At 41.1% G+C, this 19,957-nt stretch overlaps 1 protein-coding gene across 7 annotated transcripts in view; it reads left to right on the top strand.

Moving 5' to 3' along the window:
• The first annotated feature begins 4,615 nt into the window (after positions 1-4,615).
• The window catches only part of LOC111871787 (2-oxoglutarate dehydrogenase, mitochondrial), a 97,434-nt gene continuing 82,092 nt past the window's right edge, over positions 4,616-19,957 (top strand). For 2 of the 7 annotated variants that reach the window (XM_023865117.2, XM_023865114.2), the window contains exons 1-2: positions 4,617-4,725; positions 5,489-5,756. In XM_023865117.2, the coding sequence (XP_023720885.1) occupies positions 5,508-5,756 (249 nt within the window). In that variant the 5' untranslated portion in view covers positions 4,617-4,725; positions 5,489-5,507. Of the gene's footprint in view, positions 4,726-4,785; positions 4,807-5,488; positions 5,757-19,957 lie in introns of those variants that run through there. The other 5 variants (XM_023865118.2, XM_033754414.1, XM_023865116.2 and 2 more) reach the window with 4 other exon arrangements.

Below are 19,957 nucleotides of genomic sequence, written 5' to 3'. Positions count from 1 at the left end.
GAACCAAGTGTTGGTAACAATCAGTCCATTTGAAGAAAGTTGTCTTCTGGGTTTAGGCACTGTGTATTCTTCGTTTTGGCCGACGTTTCGGAGGAACGTAGCGCCTCCATCTTCAGAGCAGTCGAATAGCTGCGGAGAGCAGTTCCTCCGAAACGTAGGCCAAAACGAAGAATACACGGTGCCTAAACCCAGAAGACAACTTTCTTCATTGTCATCGCCGTGAAAACCTCAAAACTTAACATAATCAGTCCATTTCTTTCACAAAAGTCAATAAGCATTTGACCCCTGTGATTCCGTCTTCCTAGTCCGTGTGATCCAACAATATTCTGATATGATTCATCTCCAACAATGCTATTCCAGTCTCCTAATATGATGCTGTTTGTGTCACCTCTTCCATCTTCCTGAAGAATTTCTTCAATGGTGTCATACACTTTTTCCACTTCATCATCTTCATACTCTGATGTTGGCATGTACACTTGCATAATCAGCCTTAGAGTATCATATAAGTCGAGAGAAGAAATTATTCACATAAATTTGTGTTCAACCCCTTCCACCCTCGTAAGTTATTTCACTCTTTCAAGTGTAACTGTCGTTATAGGAACTGAATATTTCCTGCTTACATGCCTAAATACAGTCTTCTATTGTACATATAGCCACTTTAGTCACACAGTTTGTAGGTCTTCGTTCGCATCATTTGTGTTTCTTTATTATATAAAAGTAAATGAAAATGAAGATGTCTGTATCTTTGAAATGCTTAGTGACTTCTTCCACTTCTAAATGTTCAGTTAAACCATATTATTTAACAAATGTGCCATTCATTTTGTCAGTAATGTCTCAACTTCCATAGTCTGTCATAATTTTAGCCTGACTCAGTTTCATTCCTGTTGTCACTGAGGTGAAGAAATCTGAGTGTATATATGAATCCTCTAATTTCAGTGTGTAGGTGAGGTGTGGGAAACTGTTCTAAGATTAAATTAAAAATCTTCCAGGGTATCTCATTGATCATTACACACCCCTATAGTAATGGCTAAAAAGGAGTACATTTTTGTACAGTCACATCAGATGGCTCAAAATGTTTTTCATTCAGTTCTTTCTGAGTACTGTTGGTAATATTTATTAGCCTCATCTGTCAGCAGTTGAACAGTTTCTAGAAGACAGAGCATGAAAACATTCACTTTTGTTAAAGACCTGTCTATGAAAGTAACCCCATTTATCTCAGCCGGTAGGTCCAACACTAAAGGTATGTGAGTTAGGCATGTGTGAGAAAGATGTTTTCAGTTCAGGGCAAGAATTTGGTTACATTTTGAGAAATCAGACAAGAATGAGAGTTTTGTGTAGTAGACCAGTTTCTTGTTTATAATAATTTATAACACTGAGCCACTTTTTTACAATGCCATGAAGTACACATCATATTTATCCAAATGGATGATGATTTTGAATATAAGACCATTCCACACTAGGAAGCTTGTCTGCACAGAATTAATTTTATGAATTGTACTCTCAGGCAGCAAATGTGAATCCTTCTTGAAGTCACTAGCCTTCACCATTCTCTATGAACTCTCTCAGCTTCAGTATCTTCACATTTCTTGTCTTTTGTCGCACATTCACTGCTCATATTCACTGCCACGTTTCCCAGCCATGTCCTCACCCTTCCTTCCATCCATTTTGTCATATGTACAGCATTTGTTAAATTCTTTGACTTGTAAAGAGAGCATTGGTGTGGTTTTTATCCACTGGCACAGCAGCTCTACACTGGACTTCTTTATTGTCTCGGCTGATGCCAGGAGTCATTAAAAATACTGTTATTTCAAATGGTCCTTTAAAGGCTTTTTCACTAAAATGTGTAGTTATGAGATCATGCCTCCAGGTATGAACACAAGGTTCATTGCATGAATCACAGATCTGACAGTTTAAGTGACCTTTAAATGCATCCAGCATAAGAATTTATCATTTTCTCAACAATACCCATGGTCTCTTGTTCCAGGCAACTTGTAACCAGTCCACCAATGGTTTCTTTATTCACTCATCCCACAGTTTGACTCCTGATAATTAGTCCTGTAAGCAGCTGTGCCTTAGTCATTGTTTTTGATTATCATATGTGGTGGTAGAGTTGTGTACTATCTGCCTGCTCATCTCAACATAGTCTTTTCATTGTGTGATGTTCTTATGACAATAGATTTTGCATGTACATCAGCAGTGCCCTAATTTAATGGCATATCAAAGTGCATAGACATTTTATTGGCATTGCCTCAAACTGTGACGGTAACTTTTGTAAAGTGACTCCCTGCAGAATGGATTAGCAGAACTAGAGGATATTCCTTTGGCTACATGGATTGCTATGTACTTTTCATCATTATGGAACCTGTTTTCGTTATAACCAACTTGTGATGCAACAGCTCAGTGACACTTTTCCTAATTGGTGGATCAGTCATGGCAGTACCATTAACTGCCCACCACTTGAAGAACAAGGTGTCTTGTGCCCAACAATACTGCTTTTCAGAGACTAACTTGGACTAACTTTGGACAAGGGATTATCTGGACAGAGTAATGAATAAGGTCTACAGGTCTTTGTTTACCTGTGGGGGCATGTTTTGAATAATGTGGGGACTGAAACTGAAGTTCTGTGCAGAATGTACAGATGGGTAGTCATTTTCATAATCTCCTGTCCTGCCATAGTGTGGTGGCCAATGGTGGAATTTAAAGCCAGCAGGACCAGACTTAGTAAATTGCAAATACTGGCCTACATCGATATAATTGGAGCCAAGCAGATGACTTACAGTTACAACTGAGGCCCTCCTTGAAGTTACCCAAAACTGAAGTTGAAGGCCAAGGCCTGAGTGAAATTTACAGTCAGCTGCAGTGGAGATTTTAACGCAAATCCGAGTGGTACATGCTAGCTCACAGACCTTGAAACATAGTCATCGCCGTGAAAACCTCAAATCTTACATGGAAGAACCCATCCGACAGATATGGACTCACAAATGATACCACAATATGTAATAGACCATTTGTGATGAGATTCCCTGACAAAGTGAAAGAGAAGGTAAGTTTCAGCCCCACAGAAAAGGGAGATTCTGGTAAGCAGATGAGTCCAAGACAAAGTCAGGCACTAGGTCTGGGGTGTATAAATATGTCAGAATGAAGAATCTTAGGTTTAGCCTTGGGCAATAATCATAGCATTCCAGGCTAAATTGCCATTTATGGCATGTGCAGTAAAGGTATCCCTGTACACAGACCATGGAGGCCCATAGGGTTGTGAGATGCTGAGGGTCCCACATTTTGTAGACAATCGGCTCATAGATGGCGATAAGATTGTCAGCCCTATGCACCGTCTGCCCCCAGGAGTATTCCTCCTACTCATTTATGCTAGAGGCCGAGTCGACCCCTGGGCCATAGTGCGGTTGGAAGGATTAGGTAAATTGAAAAACGACCTCATTATGCTACAAGCCAGAAGGTCATTAGATTTTTTCAATTGACCTAACCCCTCCAGCAGCACCATGGCCCTGGGGTCGACTCAGCCTCTAACAGGAATTAAATAATTTTCCTGGGGAGTAAAGAGCAGCCGGCGCATAAGGCTGACAACCTTACCGCCATCTTTGAGCCAATTGTCTAGATAATGTGGGACCCTCAACATCTCATGGCCTGTTACAGAGATAGCTCTACTGGCATGTGCAGTACACAACATAAATAGGCATTATAAGAATGGAAACCCTCATTTTCAGTTAGTGCAATAAAAGTATTTGACAGTTCACATCAATCTCTAGTAATATAGATGCCAGGAATTAAGGGGGAGTGAATTATGAACAAACTGGGAAGATCCAAATCCGAACTGGCATGTAGCATTTCATAAGTTTCAAAGTGGATCACCCAAAATGTCTGGTGAAAAACATGTCTAGAGAGTTTTTCAGGGGCCCTCTAAAATAATCAAATATTAGCACAGAAACCAGCAAAGCCGTGAAATTTACAAATTGGGTGTACGCCCATACCAATGCGCAAGACAAATGAAAAGACCAGCAATGGAGGTGATAAACAGTGGTTTCGGTACGTCACATATCCTTGACACTTCTTTGGCGAAGATAAAGCAAGCTGCGTACAAAATCAGTATGCATATAGAGTATTAGCAACTTTGCAATTGCGAAACTACTTACAAACAGACCAGAAGTAATTCCTATCCTTGTTAGTAGGATTTGTAAACATCGATGATCGACATTCACTCTATTGCACATATTTGAGGTATAGGCAGGTAAGTACCATGAGCAATTATGAGAGCATTAATAACCTTAATAACCAATGTAATGTACAGATGGGCCAACTTAGCCATTTGCACAAAAACCATTCACTTTCGATTCGACGCGCGACTGCGCACGCGCACATTGAGATCCAGGTTCGCCAACATTGGACATGAGCAACATGAGATTGGCCTAATTTGATTGGGATTCTGTTGCAGTAAACCATCGGTTAGCGTTTTATCTGCGATAAGTTAGAAAGTTATAAAGTTTCAACGAACAAATTAATGTAAAACAGATGTTCATCAAAGAATTTACAAATTTCATTTTCGTTTTATGTTCGTGATATTGCGTCACCTGTCGCAGCCTCCAATGTGTCATACTGTGCATATCGTTGACGCCGTTGACTAGCGCGACTACGGCCACTACGGCTGTCTGCTGTGTAATGGTGATAAGAGTGGAGGGGGTGAATTAGGCCGCATTGAAAATTCCAACATAAGTAAGAATATCGTAATATAAGTGTTATATTGTATTAGATTTATATATTCCGTGCAATTTCTCTTCTTTTTTTTTGTGAAATGTAAGATATATCTTATTCAATCCTGATTATATTGTGTAAGTCATTACGTAATAGGACTGCACCAAATATATCGATCGTAGTATTTATACCTGCTGTTTGTCAAATTTTGTTAATCTGATATTTGGAATTAAATGTCGGTATTAAATAAATATACCTTACATAATGGGCATTAAGAGTCCATGTCCGCGAGGTCAGCATTATAATGAGACTTCCGTACATAGCAATGCTAACTTTTACACGTACGTAAAAACTAACACAGTTACAAAACTCGAAAGTAGTTGGAACCATGTATTACTCAAAAATTTCGTGTATGTGCTGTTGTGTCAAAAGTTAAGGTTAGTAGGGCATATTTCCTTTTGATTTTCGAATTTGGTGAAAACCATGAAGGAGAAATCGGCATTACGTCAGATGACGAAACAGTTTTCTCTACATAGATCGCGTGTTTTAAGTACCTGGCTATAAATAAGTTGGATCTTGTCCAAAATGTGTGGGTATAGAGCGTATTGCGTTGAGCGGATTATCGCCAAACTTATCCGCAATCCCCCCCCATTACTGATTCTCCCTCCATTCATACCTTCGAAGAACGAAATTTTTCAGGATTCTGAACTTACATTTGTTGACAATTTTCATGTGTGTAAGAAATACCAGAAATAGTGCAAGAAGTGTGTTTCCTTTATTTTAGAAATACAAGAAAAATAAATATGCATCGTGTTCGGACAGTGTTAAACAATCTGGTGCCTTTAGCACCATTGATTCATAATGCAGTAGGACCTGAAGGATTTGCATCATGGCTTCTGAGGTCTGGCAATGCATCTTGCACAGTGATGGTGTCAAGTACAAGACATTACAATGCTCCCGTTCAAACAGAACCATTTTTGAATGGAAGCTCATCTGCATATGTTGAAGAAATGTACAATGCTTGGCTTGCAGATCCAAAAAGTGTGCATGTGGTAAGTTCTGTACAGCTGTTTATAGAATAGTGAATATATCAGAATGTTGACTGCCCAGCATGATATATGAAACAGCTCCAGTACCAGCATTTCTTGTCAATATGTCATCTGGCTTCACATATTCAGGGGTCGTACATTGCACTGAAATCACAGATACACACTTACTTACTTACTCATGGAGCTGAGCCCTTCAGGAGGAGCCGCCAATTCTGCAGCTACTCAAGAATTTCCCAGCATTTTATAGACCCCCAAAGGTTCATTACCATGTTCACAAGAGCCTTCCACTGGTCCCCATCCTGAGCCAGAGCAATCCAGTCAATACCATCCCATCCTATCTCTAAGATCCATTTTAGTATTGTCCACCCACCTAGGCCTTGGTCTTCCCAGTGGTCTCTTTCCTTCTGACTTTTCCACCAATATCCTGTACACATTCCTCGTCTCCCCCATTCGTGCTACATGCTCTGCCCACCTCATCCTCCTTGACTTGATCATTCTAATTATACTTGGAGAAGAGTACAAGTTATGAAGCTCCTCATTATGCAGTTTTCTCCAACCTCCTGTCACTTCACTTCTCTTCAGTCCAAATATTCTCAACACCCTGTTTTCAAACACTCTCCATCTGTGTTCCTCCTTTAATATCAGAGACCAAGTTTCACACCCATACAGAACCACAGGCAAAATTATAGTTTTGTATATTCTAATTTTTATGTTTTTGGACAACAGACGAGAAGACAAAAGGTTCTGGACTGAATGGTAGCAAGCATTACCCGAGTTCAGTCTCCTCTTAATTTCCTCCTGAATCAGGTTTTGATCTGTTATCGTTGTTCCCAAATATCTGAATTATGCCACATTTTCAAGACATCTGTTTCCTATCGTTATGTCATGATTTTGCCCTGAATTTTGGTGATGAGACAGCAACATATACTTAGTTTTCTCAGTGTTCACTTCTAGACCAACCTGTTTACTTGCGTCAATTAAAGTTTGTGTTTTTTTCTTTATGGTATCTACATTGTCACCCAGTAGATTCACATCATCGGCATAGGCCAACAGCTGATGTGTCCCGTTTAATTTCAGTCCCACCTGGTTTCCCTGGACCTTCCTAATGGCATATCCTAAAGCAAAGTTGAAAAAGAGTGGCAATAAAACATCTCCTTGTTTTAGACCATTCTGGATAGGAAATTTATCAGACAAATGTTTACACACGGACTTTACTATACGTTTCGTTTAAACACCTAACTAGTTTCATGGGTATCCCAAACTCTATCAGAATATTGTACAATACTGCCTTCCTAACTGAATCGTAGGCTTTCTTGAAATCTATAAATAGCTGATGTACTGTCTCATCATACTCCCATTTTTTCTCCAATATCTGACGAATGCAAAAGATCTGATCTGTAGTTGATCTGTTATGTCAAAACCCACACTGATGATCCCCAATAATTTCATCTATATATGGACTTAACCTTGAGAGAAGAATATCGGATAAAATATTGTGTGAAGTTGATAGCGGTGATATCCCTCAGTAATTACTACAGTCAGTTTTATCGCCCTTCTTGTGAAATGATACAATAATGGACTCCTTCCACTGATCAGGCAATTTTTCCTTATACCAAATAGACGTAATTAGATTGTGGATCTTAGAATGTAATATTTCACCTCCTATTCAAGTTCTNCATCTATATATGGACTTAACCTTGAGAGAAGAATATCGGATAAAATATTGTGTGAAGTTGATAGCGGTGATATCCCTCAGTAATTACTACAGTCAGTTTTATCGCCCTTCTTGTGAAATGATACAATAATGGACTCCTTCCACTGATCAGGCAATTTTTCCTTATACCAAATAGACGTAATTAGATTGTGGATCTTAGAATGTAATATTTCACCTCCTATTCAAGTTCTACCGGAATTTGATCACTACCTGGCGATTTATACCATTTCAATTTTTCAATATCACTCTCAACCTCAAAAGGGCTAGGATTAGATACTAACTGCTCAGCTGTATGGATTTTGTCTGCCTAACATCACTGACCCTATATACATTCAATAACTGAGAGAAGTAGTTCCTCCACCTCTTCAAAATGTTGTGGGAATCTGCAAGCAGATCACCATTCTCATCCTTCACTAAGTTACTGCTAGGCTGGTAACCCCTCTTAACACTTTGCAGACCGCGCACCCTTTAAAAGGTTTTTCACTTTTAAACATGGCGGACCATTCACGTGTTAACACGATAAGTTGCAACACACTCTACATCGCTCTGGCGCCACCTACATTGCACGCAACCACCTGCAGATGCGTGATAAGACTCTGGAATGTTTAGTTAGCAGTCAGTAACTTGACCTCGCTGTTTACTTAACCAACTATAAAGGAAAATGCTTTGCCTTCTTCAAGCTGTGTGTATCAGCCAGTAGCTAGTGGGGAGAATGTATCAAGGACAAATTCTCCTCCGATGACCTAGCTGACCTGCCTTGTGAGACGCGTAGTAATGGATTGCCATTCAGACAGTGACAGTGACGGGGGACAACAAAGAATTGTGGCCACAGACAGTAAAAGTGACAGTAGCTCCGACAATAATGCGGTTAATAACATTGCGCGTAGTAACATTGCAGGGACAGCAAAAAATCTAAACCCTGATTCAAAATTGAAATACAAAGCATTTCTGATGAATGTGGCAAAGGCCTGGGCTACAGTCCGGATGGTGGGGCAGAACCAGGGTCACACAAAGACTTAGTATGACCGGGCCCATCAACTCCCACCCCACGAAGGCCTCATGTGGACCCCCCAGGGCGACTCTTTGAGTGATATGCGGAAAAATACCCTCGTGAAAATTGTGAAGAGTGAACATTCCAAGGGGAAGAATAATTCTAGGCAATGCCGTGTTTGCACAGTTCACAAAAAAAGGAGTATGTCTACATTTGCAAGTTCTTTGTAATGCCACTTCACAAAGGGGAAAGTTTCCAGAAATATCACACCCTCAAGCACTTCTAGGAGCATTGGTAAGTGTTCTCCAAAAATTTTAGTTCAAAAAATTAATTAGGAGATTTTATATTAATTTTTAAAGTGAACAGTGCCCAAGTTAAGGTAGTATGTTTAAAAATGCTGGTCCCCAGATTGATGTAAATATTTAAATCACCGGTCCGCAAAGTGTTAAAGTCATTTATTCCTCTATACAGGTCTCTAAATGTTCTTGTTTGCTACTCTAACTCCATTATCATTACTAATTTCATGCAAACTCTCATTCCCAAGTGTTGGTTTGAAAATGTCTTCCCTCCATAATTTGGCATTGAAATCTCCTAACAAAATTTTCATGGGGTACTTCGAGAATTTATCAAATACATGTTCTAGTTCTTCATACAGTCTGTCGTTTATGTCATCAATTTTATCTTCTGTTGGGGCGTGAACATTCATAACAATGGTATCACACCAGCGACCTTTTAGTATTATATATGATATCCTATCAGTAACGAATTGTACCCTTTTAACTGCTGATACGATTCTCTTTTGTATGAAAAAACCTGTACCTAATTCATGATTTTCATTCCCCTTTCCATGTAAAAATGTATAGTTTCCTGCTGGTGTGATGCCACCTCCAACCCATCTGAACTCCTGTACTCCTGCTGAATCTAACTTATATTTTAAGATTTCTTCTACCACTGCCCTGAGCGAACCTGCCCTATACAAACTTCAAACATTCCAAGTGCCAAATCTCGTATCCATTTTCTTTAGCTTATGTCATTTATCCAAGGAATCCATCCAGGTCTGAGGCTTTGTGTTCATTTTCGTAACATACTTATGTTTTACGGTGAGGAGTTGTTAGCCCCACGCCCAACCCCCATGCTGGAGGGCCACCCCTTGATGGCTGTCCACAACTGCTTATTCAGTATATTCACAGCTTCCCTCCAAAACTGGAGTGTTTCTCCTCCATCCGCAACCTGAGGACACACCATACCGTGGTGACAAGGGACTCGCCTAACTGGACAGATACACACAGGAACATTAATTTCATTAGTTTAATATAAATAATTTCATGGAACAGTTTCCTTCATGAGAAGTTAATAGTTGCACAGCCCATCAATTTCTCTGTCTTTTATGGAACCTAAAGGTTCATATCCTATTCACAACAGCCTGCCACTGGCTGCTTCTGGGCAAGATGAATCCAGTATGCCCCCTTTATCACCCTATTTATTTATAATTTCTAATGTGTAATTAAGTCATTTACTTTTTATTCTTTCTGGGTCTGGTAAGCATAAATGAAATATGCAGAGGATTTTTATAGTAGATGACATGTGGATGTATGATATTGGCTACCATACTGACTTCTAGCACAAAAAAATCATAATAAAATACTGCATAACTTGTTCCTGTTGCAACTAATCTTCATTACACATCGCAAATTATGCCTTAACCTTGTCCATATCTGGAGATATTTCATTGTGCAAGTAGAGCAGTTGAAATCTTTGTGTTAGGTAGGCAGAATCATGTCTTAGGGAATTGGTACTGAGATGCATTTACCATGTTCCTACTTAGGTAAGCGGCCTCCGTAGACTAGGGGTAACGTTCCCACCTCATTACTCAAGGTACGTGGGTTCAAACCTGGCAGAGGTCGTGGAATTTTTAAGGGCAGAAAAATTCAGGGAGCAAGTCCTCCGGGAGGGACTTTAAGCCGTGGGTCCCATGTCATAGATTTACGGCACATAAAAGATCCTCATGTCTCTAGGAGACCTCTGAGCTAAATTAGGCAAAAAGTTTACCGCCCAAGTAGTCCAATGCCACTGGTAGATGGGAGAAGTATCAGGTACCGAGGGCTGACCTCGTTGGCTGAACAGGGCTGATAGCACGCACCAGTACAGGTAGGGTATGGCGACTGGTAGAATATCAAAAGGGGACGTACAATAGACTACTAGCCGCGGTGCATGGGGAAACCCACCCCCTCTAATAGTAATAATACTTAGGTAAGTGTAAATACAGGATATTGTGAATGGGTTACAATGTGAAATACCTCTGACTGTAGATCACATGATTTTCACTTGCTTTGTGTTACCACTTAAGAATATGAAGAAAGCAGTCTTCTGGGATGTGGCACCGTGTAGATGTGGTGTTGACCGACGTTTCGGAGGAATGTATCGCCTCCATCTTCAGGGTAGAAAGAAAAATGAAATCTACAAGTGANGGATGGAGTTCAATCTCAATGGCTTCCCTAATGATGCAATCCATATATCGGGTCTTGGTGGCGAGGATGGCGGTATTATGAAGCTGAATGCAGTGTCCCAAATCAGTGCTGTATTCAGCTACAGCTACATCAGTTAACCCCACATCTACATGGTGCCACATCCCAGAAGACTGCTTTATTCATAGTCACCACCGTGAAATCCTCAAAGAAAGAAAAATAAGAAAAACTGCAAGCAAAGAGACAGTGAGAACAGGTGCAAGCAGACTAATGTTGGAAATAAACTCAGCTATATAAGAGCAGGGAAGGAAGGACAAGTCTACATGGGATATCAGTGAGGATGGAGAGGGGAGGGGTCTGGGACAGGAGCAAGTTTAGAGCAGGTACAGGATATTGTGTTGGGGGAGAAAGGCAAGGTTAATGGGAGGGCATTAACCCTTAAGCTGGGGCAGTTGCTATGTGAGTCGGTCATGGACTGTGTAGCCTTGTAGATCTGGCATCATGTCCCAAGGGTGTTTTTTAAGAGAACAGGTGAGAGGCTTCCATGATTTGCTGAGACAACCCCCCCCCCCGTTCATATTGTCGGGATGGAGTTCAATCTCAATGGCTTCCCTAATGATGCAATCCATATATCGGGTCTAGGTGACGAGGTTGGAGGTATTCTGAAGCTGAATGCGGTATCCCAAATCGATGCTGTGTTCAGCTGCAGCTACATCGGTTAACACCACATCTACACGGTGCCACATCCCAAAAGACTGCTTTCTTCATAGTCACCACCGTGAAAACCTCAAATCTCACTTAATAGTTTTCTTAAGTTAAGCATCAAGAGGATCTGTCTTGTCTACAATATTTCTTTTGTATCCACTCTCCCATTAATATGTTTTTACATCTCTTCCCATCACTACCACATTCAAACTAGCTTTGTAGTTCATCCATCCTCTTATCTGACAAGTACCAGCAACTCTTTCACCTGGCTAAAATAGTCTGAAGCTCACCATGCACCTTCTTTTATTGCAGAGGACTGAAATCTGTTCATGTCCTTTGTTGGTGCTTAGATATATGGACAACTTTACCCTTTTATGTACTGCTGTCAATTTGTATTTTACTTTCTTAGCATATTATCAATACCTGGCCCTTACTCTTTGTCAGTGCCCTGTTGTCAGCACTGGCCTTTCTTTACATGGAATAAAATGCAACACTGTTACATTTCACTGCCTTACTGTAAGGCTCATGGAAAACATATTGAGTGTAAATGTGTGTTTCATTTTCCTGTACAGTCATTACTTGAAACACGTTGCCCCAATAAATATTTTTTTTAGTTTTTCTCAAGATATAAGTAGAAGACATGTTGGTTGTTGCATAAAGAGCCCATTGTTATTTGTTGGATTTTGACCAAAACTGGAATGTATCAATATGTAACATTTCCCAGTATTTAATAATAATAATAATAATAATAATAACAACAACAACAGCATATAGTTTATTTCCATCAGGAACATAAGTCATCTACAAGCATTTTTCTGTTTGTCCTGATCTGCCACTAAGTACCTCAGCTCACTCCAACTTCAAACTTCTCTCAGAGTGGACCTCCTCCAGCTGTTTCTTGGTCTCCCCTTCCTCTATTTTTTTTGAGGATTCCTTCGATGGCTGTTCATCATCCTTCCTCAGCATGTGGCCAATCCATCTAAATTTTCCTTATCTCCATGTTTATATCTGTTTGGCCAGATAACTGCCAGAGCTCTCTATTTGAAATGGTTCTAGGCCAACACAGTCTTAATATACAGGGGATGGACAAAAATATGGAAACACCCAACAAAAAACACATTACCGTGACTAATATGGTGTAGGACAACCTCTGGCTTGCAGAACTGCTTGCAGTCTCCTTGGAATGGATAAATAGAGGTCCTGTATGATTTGCAAGGGAATCTTGTACCATTCTTCCTGCAAAACATTGGCAAGTTCTGTTAACGATGATGGAGGTGGATAGCGCGCACGCAGATTGCTCTCCAAAACAGACCACAAAGGCTCAATAATATTGATATCTGGCGATTGTGGGGGCCATGGCAGATGTGACACTTCATCTTGGTTCTCTGAAAACCAGTCCTGGGCGATGTGAGCTATGTGAACACAGGCATTGTTGGCTTGGTAAATGGCATCACCATTAGGGAACAAAGTTTGCACCATGGGATGGACTTGGTCGCCCAAAACGGTCACACAGTCGTTGGCAGTGACGTGACCTTGCAGGGTAATGATGGGTCCAACAGAATACCATGATATGGCTGCTCATACCATGATCGAACCCCCGCCATGTTTCACTCTTGGCAGCAAACAATCCGGATCGTAAGCTTGGGATGGCGTTCTCCAGACGTAAACTTGGCCAGAAGTCGGAAACAGCGTGAAGGTGGACTCATCCGACCAAATGACTGTCTTCCATTGCTCCATAGTCCAGGTTTTATGACTTTGGCACCACACTGTCCTCTTAGTGGCATTTTGATCACTGATGAGTGGCTTTGGAACCGCAGCTCATCCAGAAATACCCTGCTTGTGGAGTTCCCTTTGTACTGTTTTGGTGCTGACAGGGTTTGTGAGCGTGACATTCAGTTCAGCAGTCACTTTTGCAGCTGTAGTCTTTTTATTTTTCGTCACAATCCTACACAATGTTCATCGATCACTCAACACACATTTCTGTCCACGCTGGTGTTTATCGGATGCGGTTTTTTCAGTCCTCCTGTATGTGGTCATAATCTTGGATACTGTGCCTCGCGAAACGCCAAAAACCTCAGCTACCTTGGCTACCTTGATTACAGAAGCACCCACCATATGGGCCCCAACAATTTGCCCACGTTCAAATTCTGTTAGCTCTGACATGATGCACAAAAAATCGCACAGGACACTGTCTCAACTACAAATGAAGCTTGCAACGTATTGCGGAGGTTGTACAGGTAGTGGTGTTGGGCAGATACGACAGCGTGACCTACAAACGTCACTAAAATAAACACTTCAATTCAGGCATGCATTTCACGAGATGTTTCCATATTTTTGTCCATCCCCTGTATATCTCAGATATCTATTAATAAACAAGTGAATTTTCTTTATTAACCAGCCAGATCTCACAGCCTTATAAAAGCACAAACTTAACACAAGCATTGAAAACGTTTATCTTTGTATCTCTGTTCATAAGGATGGACTGCCAGACTTTTTGCAGTTCGGCAAAAGCTCATCGTGTCGATTCTCCTGCTAACATCTAGTGTGGGTCCTCCACTTTCAGATACTGTACTTCCCAAATAGTAGAAATCCGTTTCATTTTATCTCTCTATTCTCTATTGTTATTCGCCTATCTGTTGTATTGTTTACTCTTATTTCTTCTGTCTTGACATAGTTAATCATCAGTCCAGCCTTCTTTGGCTATACACAAGACATTTGGTTTTGATTCTGCGAGGGTGAGTCAAATGAAAACCTTAAATTTGTAATAAAAAATCGAAATTTCACACCATTATCCTGTAAGTTGGTAAGCGTGCTACAAACAGCGTGCAGAATGGCCTGTAGGTTGCAGCATAGTGCAGATGCACAGACACCGTCACAGCACCAGTATAAGATGGTTGCCCCACTTGAGACTTGCACCAAGGAAGAACAGCATTCTGTTATTCGGTTTTTGTGTAGTGAAGGTGTGAAACCAATTGAAAGTTATCAGAGAATGAAGTTTCAGTATGGTGATGCATGTTTGTCACAGTAGCAAGTATACGAATGGAGTAGGGAATTTGCAAATGGTGTGACTTCAATGGAAGATGCTACTCGTCCGGGTCAGGCACATTGAGTTGTGACTCCAGAGAACACTGCAGCGGTTGAAGCCATAGTGAGAGAAAACTGCCAAGTGACATTGAATCAAATTGCAGCAAGTTTAAACATTAGTCATGGTTCAGCACACCACATTGTGCACGATGTGCACCAGTTTCACAAAGTGTCTGCAAGATGGGTGCCACAGCAGCTGACTCCTGAATTGAAAGACCGACATATTGATGCTTGTGAAGAACTGCTGTGGCGTTTTGAACGAGAAGGTGATGACTTCCATGCAAGAATCATTACTGGGGACGAAACCTGGGTTCACTTCCACCAACCGGAAACGAAGACTCCTGAATTGAAAGACTGACATATTGATGCTTGTGAAGAACTGCTGTGGCGTTTTGAACGAGAAGGTGATGACTTCCTTGCAAGAATCATTACTGGGAACGAAACCTGGGTTCACTTCCACCAACCGGAAACGAAGAGAGTGAGCAAGGAATGGCGCCATTCCTCATCTCCAAAACCGAAGAAGTTTCGAACACAACCATCAGCGGGGAAGGTTATGCTGACTCTCTTTTGGGACGAAAAAGGCATCATCTTGTAGCACTACACGTCTAGAGCGACCACTGTCACCAGTGCATCATACTCAGATGCATTTTGAGTGTCTTCCTCATCTGGCATACTCACCAGACCTTGCCCCAAGTGATTTCCATACGTTTGGACCACTCAAAGAAGCAATGGGAGGAAAGACGTTCCGTTCTGATGAAGAGGTATGCCACGCGGTGCATGAATGGTTGCGCAGACTACCAAAAGAATTTTTTTCTAAAGGAATTCATGCACTTTGTAAGCACTGGAGGACTTGCATTGAGCGTAGGGGAGATTATGTTGAAAAGTGATACAGCCTTGTACCACTTGTGCACAATAAATAATACTCAAAAAAATATTTAAGGTTTTCATTTGACTCACCTACATATATGGTCATATTTGTGTGAAAGAAGACATATGTCATCAGCATACTCAAGCTATTTCAGTGAGTTCATCCATTTCCACGTAATTCTCTCATTTTGTCATAGCTCTATTCAAGATCCTATCCAGGACTAGTAAGAATAATAGAGGAGATAGGAGGCAACCCTGCCTAACCCCAGATGTTGTTAGGAATGGTTCTGACAAGTGCCCGTTGTGGTATATTCTGCAACTAAATCTGTTGTAGCCTTCTTTGATTAAATTAAGAAACTTGTCATGAAGTCCTCTTGCCTTCAGTTCTTTCCAGATACATTCCCTGTTCAGGGAATCAAAAGCTCTCTTATAATCTACAAACACGATGTAGAGTGGTGACTGAAACTCAACACAGTGCTCTATTTTAATTCTAAGAGTGTTACTCTGATTTATACAGGATCTGTTTGCATGGAACCCAGCCTGCTCATTGCACAAGTTATTCTCTAGGGCGTAGTTGGTTGAGACACTATGCTACAAGCTGGAAGGTCGCGGGTTCAAGTCCCGATGACATCATTGGATTTTTTCAATTGACCTAATCCTTCCGGCCGCACTATGGCTCTGGGGTCTACTCAGCCTCTAACAGAAATGAGTACCAGGAATTAATTAAATAATTTTCCTGGGGAGTAAAGCGCAGCTGGCGTGTAAGGCTGACAACCTTACCACCATCTATGAGCCGATTGTCTAGAAAATGTGGGAACCTCAACGTCTCACAACCCTATGGGCCTCCACAGCCTGTTACAGGGATAGCTTTACTTTAACTTTACTTATAACTATTAGCCCGCCAGTTTTTGCATAAACTCTCAGATCTCCTTTCTTTTCCCCCCTTAGGAAATCTTTCCCTCTTCCAAATTTCTTGGAAGAGAAGGAGCTTTTGCAGAGTCAAGTTTTAATATTCCAGCAGGTGTGTTATCCAAACCTGCAGCTTTCATGTCCTTCAGTGACCTATTGTGTAAATAACTTTCCTCTTTGATGGTGTTGTTACACTTATCTGTGGTTGAGGGAAAGAACGCATCCCTTCCTTCGTCTTTTCCTCATAAGGAGGGCAATCGGAGTTGAGGATTTCTTTGAAAAATTCCCTCCATCTTTGTAATTGACCCACAGAAGTTGTTATACATTTCCCATCTTTAGTTTTTACAAGAACAGTTGATACTTGGGAGGCATTTGTTAAGCGTTTTATTGAGTCAAAGACTCCTTTAATGTTGCCCAGGTCTGCAACAGATTGAGCTTCACTTGCAGTGCTGTCCATACACCTTCTATGATCCCTCTGTATTAATTCCTTTACTTCCATGTCCAGGGATGCATATTCTTTTTCCCCCTCCTTCCATTTATGGGTATTGTACATTCCCCACATTTTAATATTCACTTGCCTTCTCTTATCAGTAATAGTCCATATGTTGTCTGATATACATATCTTATCTTTTTTGTCTGGATATCCAGTTGTACAAATATGTTTCTGGACATTATCCATTGGTCTGTTTTTATCTAAAACACGGTCCTGATTATATTTCAAAATGCAGCGTTTCGGAGACTGTATTCTCTCTTCGTCTTCAGGTAAAACCTACTCAGTTGAACCCCATTGATGGAGCTAGTCACTATCTCCAGACTCATACGAGGGGGGGCCCAAAAATAACCGGAATTTATTTTTGTTATTTTTTATTTTTGCATTTTTATTGAACTATATATTAGTCCCCTTCAAAGTATTGTCCATGTTCATTAATGCACTTGTCCCAACGCTTTTGCCACTGCTCAAAACAGTGCTGGAACTCTTGAGGCTGGATACTGTTCAAAACCTTTAGCGTGTTTTCTTTGACTTCATCCACATCACGGAATCGCTTTCCTTTCAGACTTCTCTTCATCCGTGGAAACAAAAAAAAGTCCGACGGAGCCAGGTCGGGTGAGTAAGGTGGATGAGGCACAATCACCATGTTGTTGCTTGTCAAAAACTGTCGGACCGTCAAAGCTGTGTGGGCTGGAGCATTGTCGTGGTGAAGCAACCAGTTCCCATTTCTCCACATTTCGGACCGTTTTCGTCGCACACTCTCTCGTAATCTTCGTAACACATCCAGGTAAAAATGTTGGTTCACTGTTTGTCCTGGCGGAACGAACTCTTTGTGGACAATGCCATTCACATCAAAAAAACAAATCAACATTGTTTTCACATTGGATCGCACTTGACGCGCTTTCTTCGGTCGTGGTGAAGTTGGAGTTTTCCACTGGCTTGATGATTGCTTTGATTCTGGATCGTACCCGTAGCACCAAGACTCATCGCCAGTCACAATTCTTTTAAGAAATTCTGGATCGTTCTGCACTTCACTCTTCAAGTCGCGGCAAACATTCACGCGGTTTTCTCTTTGGTCATCTCCGAGCAAGCGAGGAACAAATTTTGCAGACACCCGTCTCATGTGCAAACCTTCGGTTAAAATTCGCTGGACCGTGCTCCATGAGATGTTCGTTTCCTCAGAAAGTTGGTCAATGGTCTTTCGACGATCTTCATCAATTGCACGTTTGATTTTGGCAATGTTTTCGTCATTTCTTCCTGTCGAAGGACGCCCGGGGCGTGGCATGTCTTCTGTTGACATGTTGCCAGATTTGAAACGGGAAAACCACTCGTAGACCTGTGATTTCCCCAAAGCATCATCATTAAAGGCCTGCCGAAGCATCCCAACAGTCTCGGCTGCAGTTTTCCCTAACAGAAAGCAAAATTTCACGCACACTCTTTGTTCCTTCTGGTCGGCCATCTCACTAATCGCCAAAGGGTTGAAACAGGAACGCACACAACAGAGCACCACAGACAAACCACTTAACTCAGACTGACACCAGCTCACTAACAGTCGCGGGAGACCCCCACCTAACACCACCTAGCAGCACAACTTGTAACTACAAAGCATGCGCGCGCAACAAGTCGGTTCCGGTTATTTTTGGGTCCCCCTTCGTATACTAGCATCAAGATAAGGTATACAAGCCAAGCACAGCACAACTCATCTGCAAGAGCTAAGACAGATCATTAAAATGTTACAAACTCTACATGTATGAGGCCTTACACCACAGAACTATCAAGACAGAAATCTTCACTGGAGAGATGAAATTCTCTGTGTGGTACCAACACAAGCAAAATTGGCCCACTCAGTCTACACTGGACAGAGTTGTAGTTGCAATTTTTGCACCGTTTGGTTATGAATATGCCTAAAAACAAGTTTATATTATACTGAAGTAATAAACTAGTAAGAGGCGCATTGCTGAGAACTAACTTATCAATGCCATGGACATAGTCCTTTATAAGCTGATAGTTGCCTAGCTGATTTAGAAATTCTGTACTTGTATATTTATTACTGTGTTCACAAGAATCCACTGCTTAACCCTGTCCTGGTCTAGTTGAATCCAGGCTACACCCTCAAGTCATATTTCTGTATAATACCTTTAATACCGTATCAACCTGCCCACACCAAGGTTCCTTATTACATTTGCCAACTGGTGTGTATGCACTTGTAAAGTCCCATAAACATCATACACATATTGCCATATCATCCTTGATCTGATCATTCTGATGATATTTTGGGAAGAATACAAGTTATGAAACCTCTCATTGTGCATTTTCCTCACCTTTAGATCAAAATATTCCCCTCAGCTGTTACTTTTTCAAATATCCTCAGTCCATGCCATTCACGTTATTGTGTTGCAGATTGTATTTGAGAAGTCATAAGAAACCTTGAGACAATGTTACATGTGAAGCATGCACATATCAGGTCAGACGCATTGGATCATTTGTCAGATAGTAATATCCATTCGGTTCATTGCTTCTCATTATCAGTTTTAATTTATTATGCAGTGTCATGTATACACCATTTAATTTTAGTTGTACACACTCAGGGCCGGGAGTTTTTTAATTTAAGATCTCAATTCAGCAGTGGATCATATATAACACATGTTTTAATTATAAGAAAATAAGAATTAGATTGAAGAAAGCAGTCTTCTGGGATTTGGCGCCGTGTATATGTGGTGTTAACCGACGTTTCGGAGGAACGTATCGCCTCCATCTTCAGGGTAGAAGAAAAAATATAAGAAATCTGCAAGCGAGGAGACCGTGAGAACTGGTAAAAGCAGACTGTGTGGAAAATATACACAGCTATGTGAGAGCAGAGAAGGTAGGGGGGAAGGGCAAGTATACAAGTGAAAGCAGTAGTGTGGGAGGGGTAGGGGAAGGGAGCTGGGACAAGCATGGTTTTTGTGTAGGGGAGAGAAAGGCAAGGTTAAAGGCTGG

The sequence above is a fragment of the Cryptotermes secundus genome, unplaced genomic scaffold (genome assembly GCF_002891405.2).
Source record: "Cryptotermes secundus unplaced genomic scaffold, Csec_1.0 scaffold846, whole genome shotgun sequence".
NCBI lineage: Eukaryota > Metazoa > Arthropoda > Insecta > Blattodea > Kalotermitidae > Cryptotermes > Cryptotermes secundus.
The sequence above is the reverse complement of the archived record's forward strand: the minus strand, read 5'-3'. Positions and strand labels throughout refer to the sequence as shown.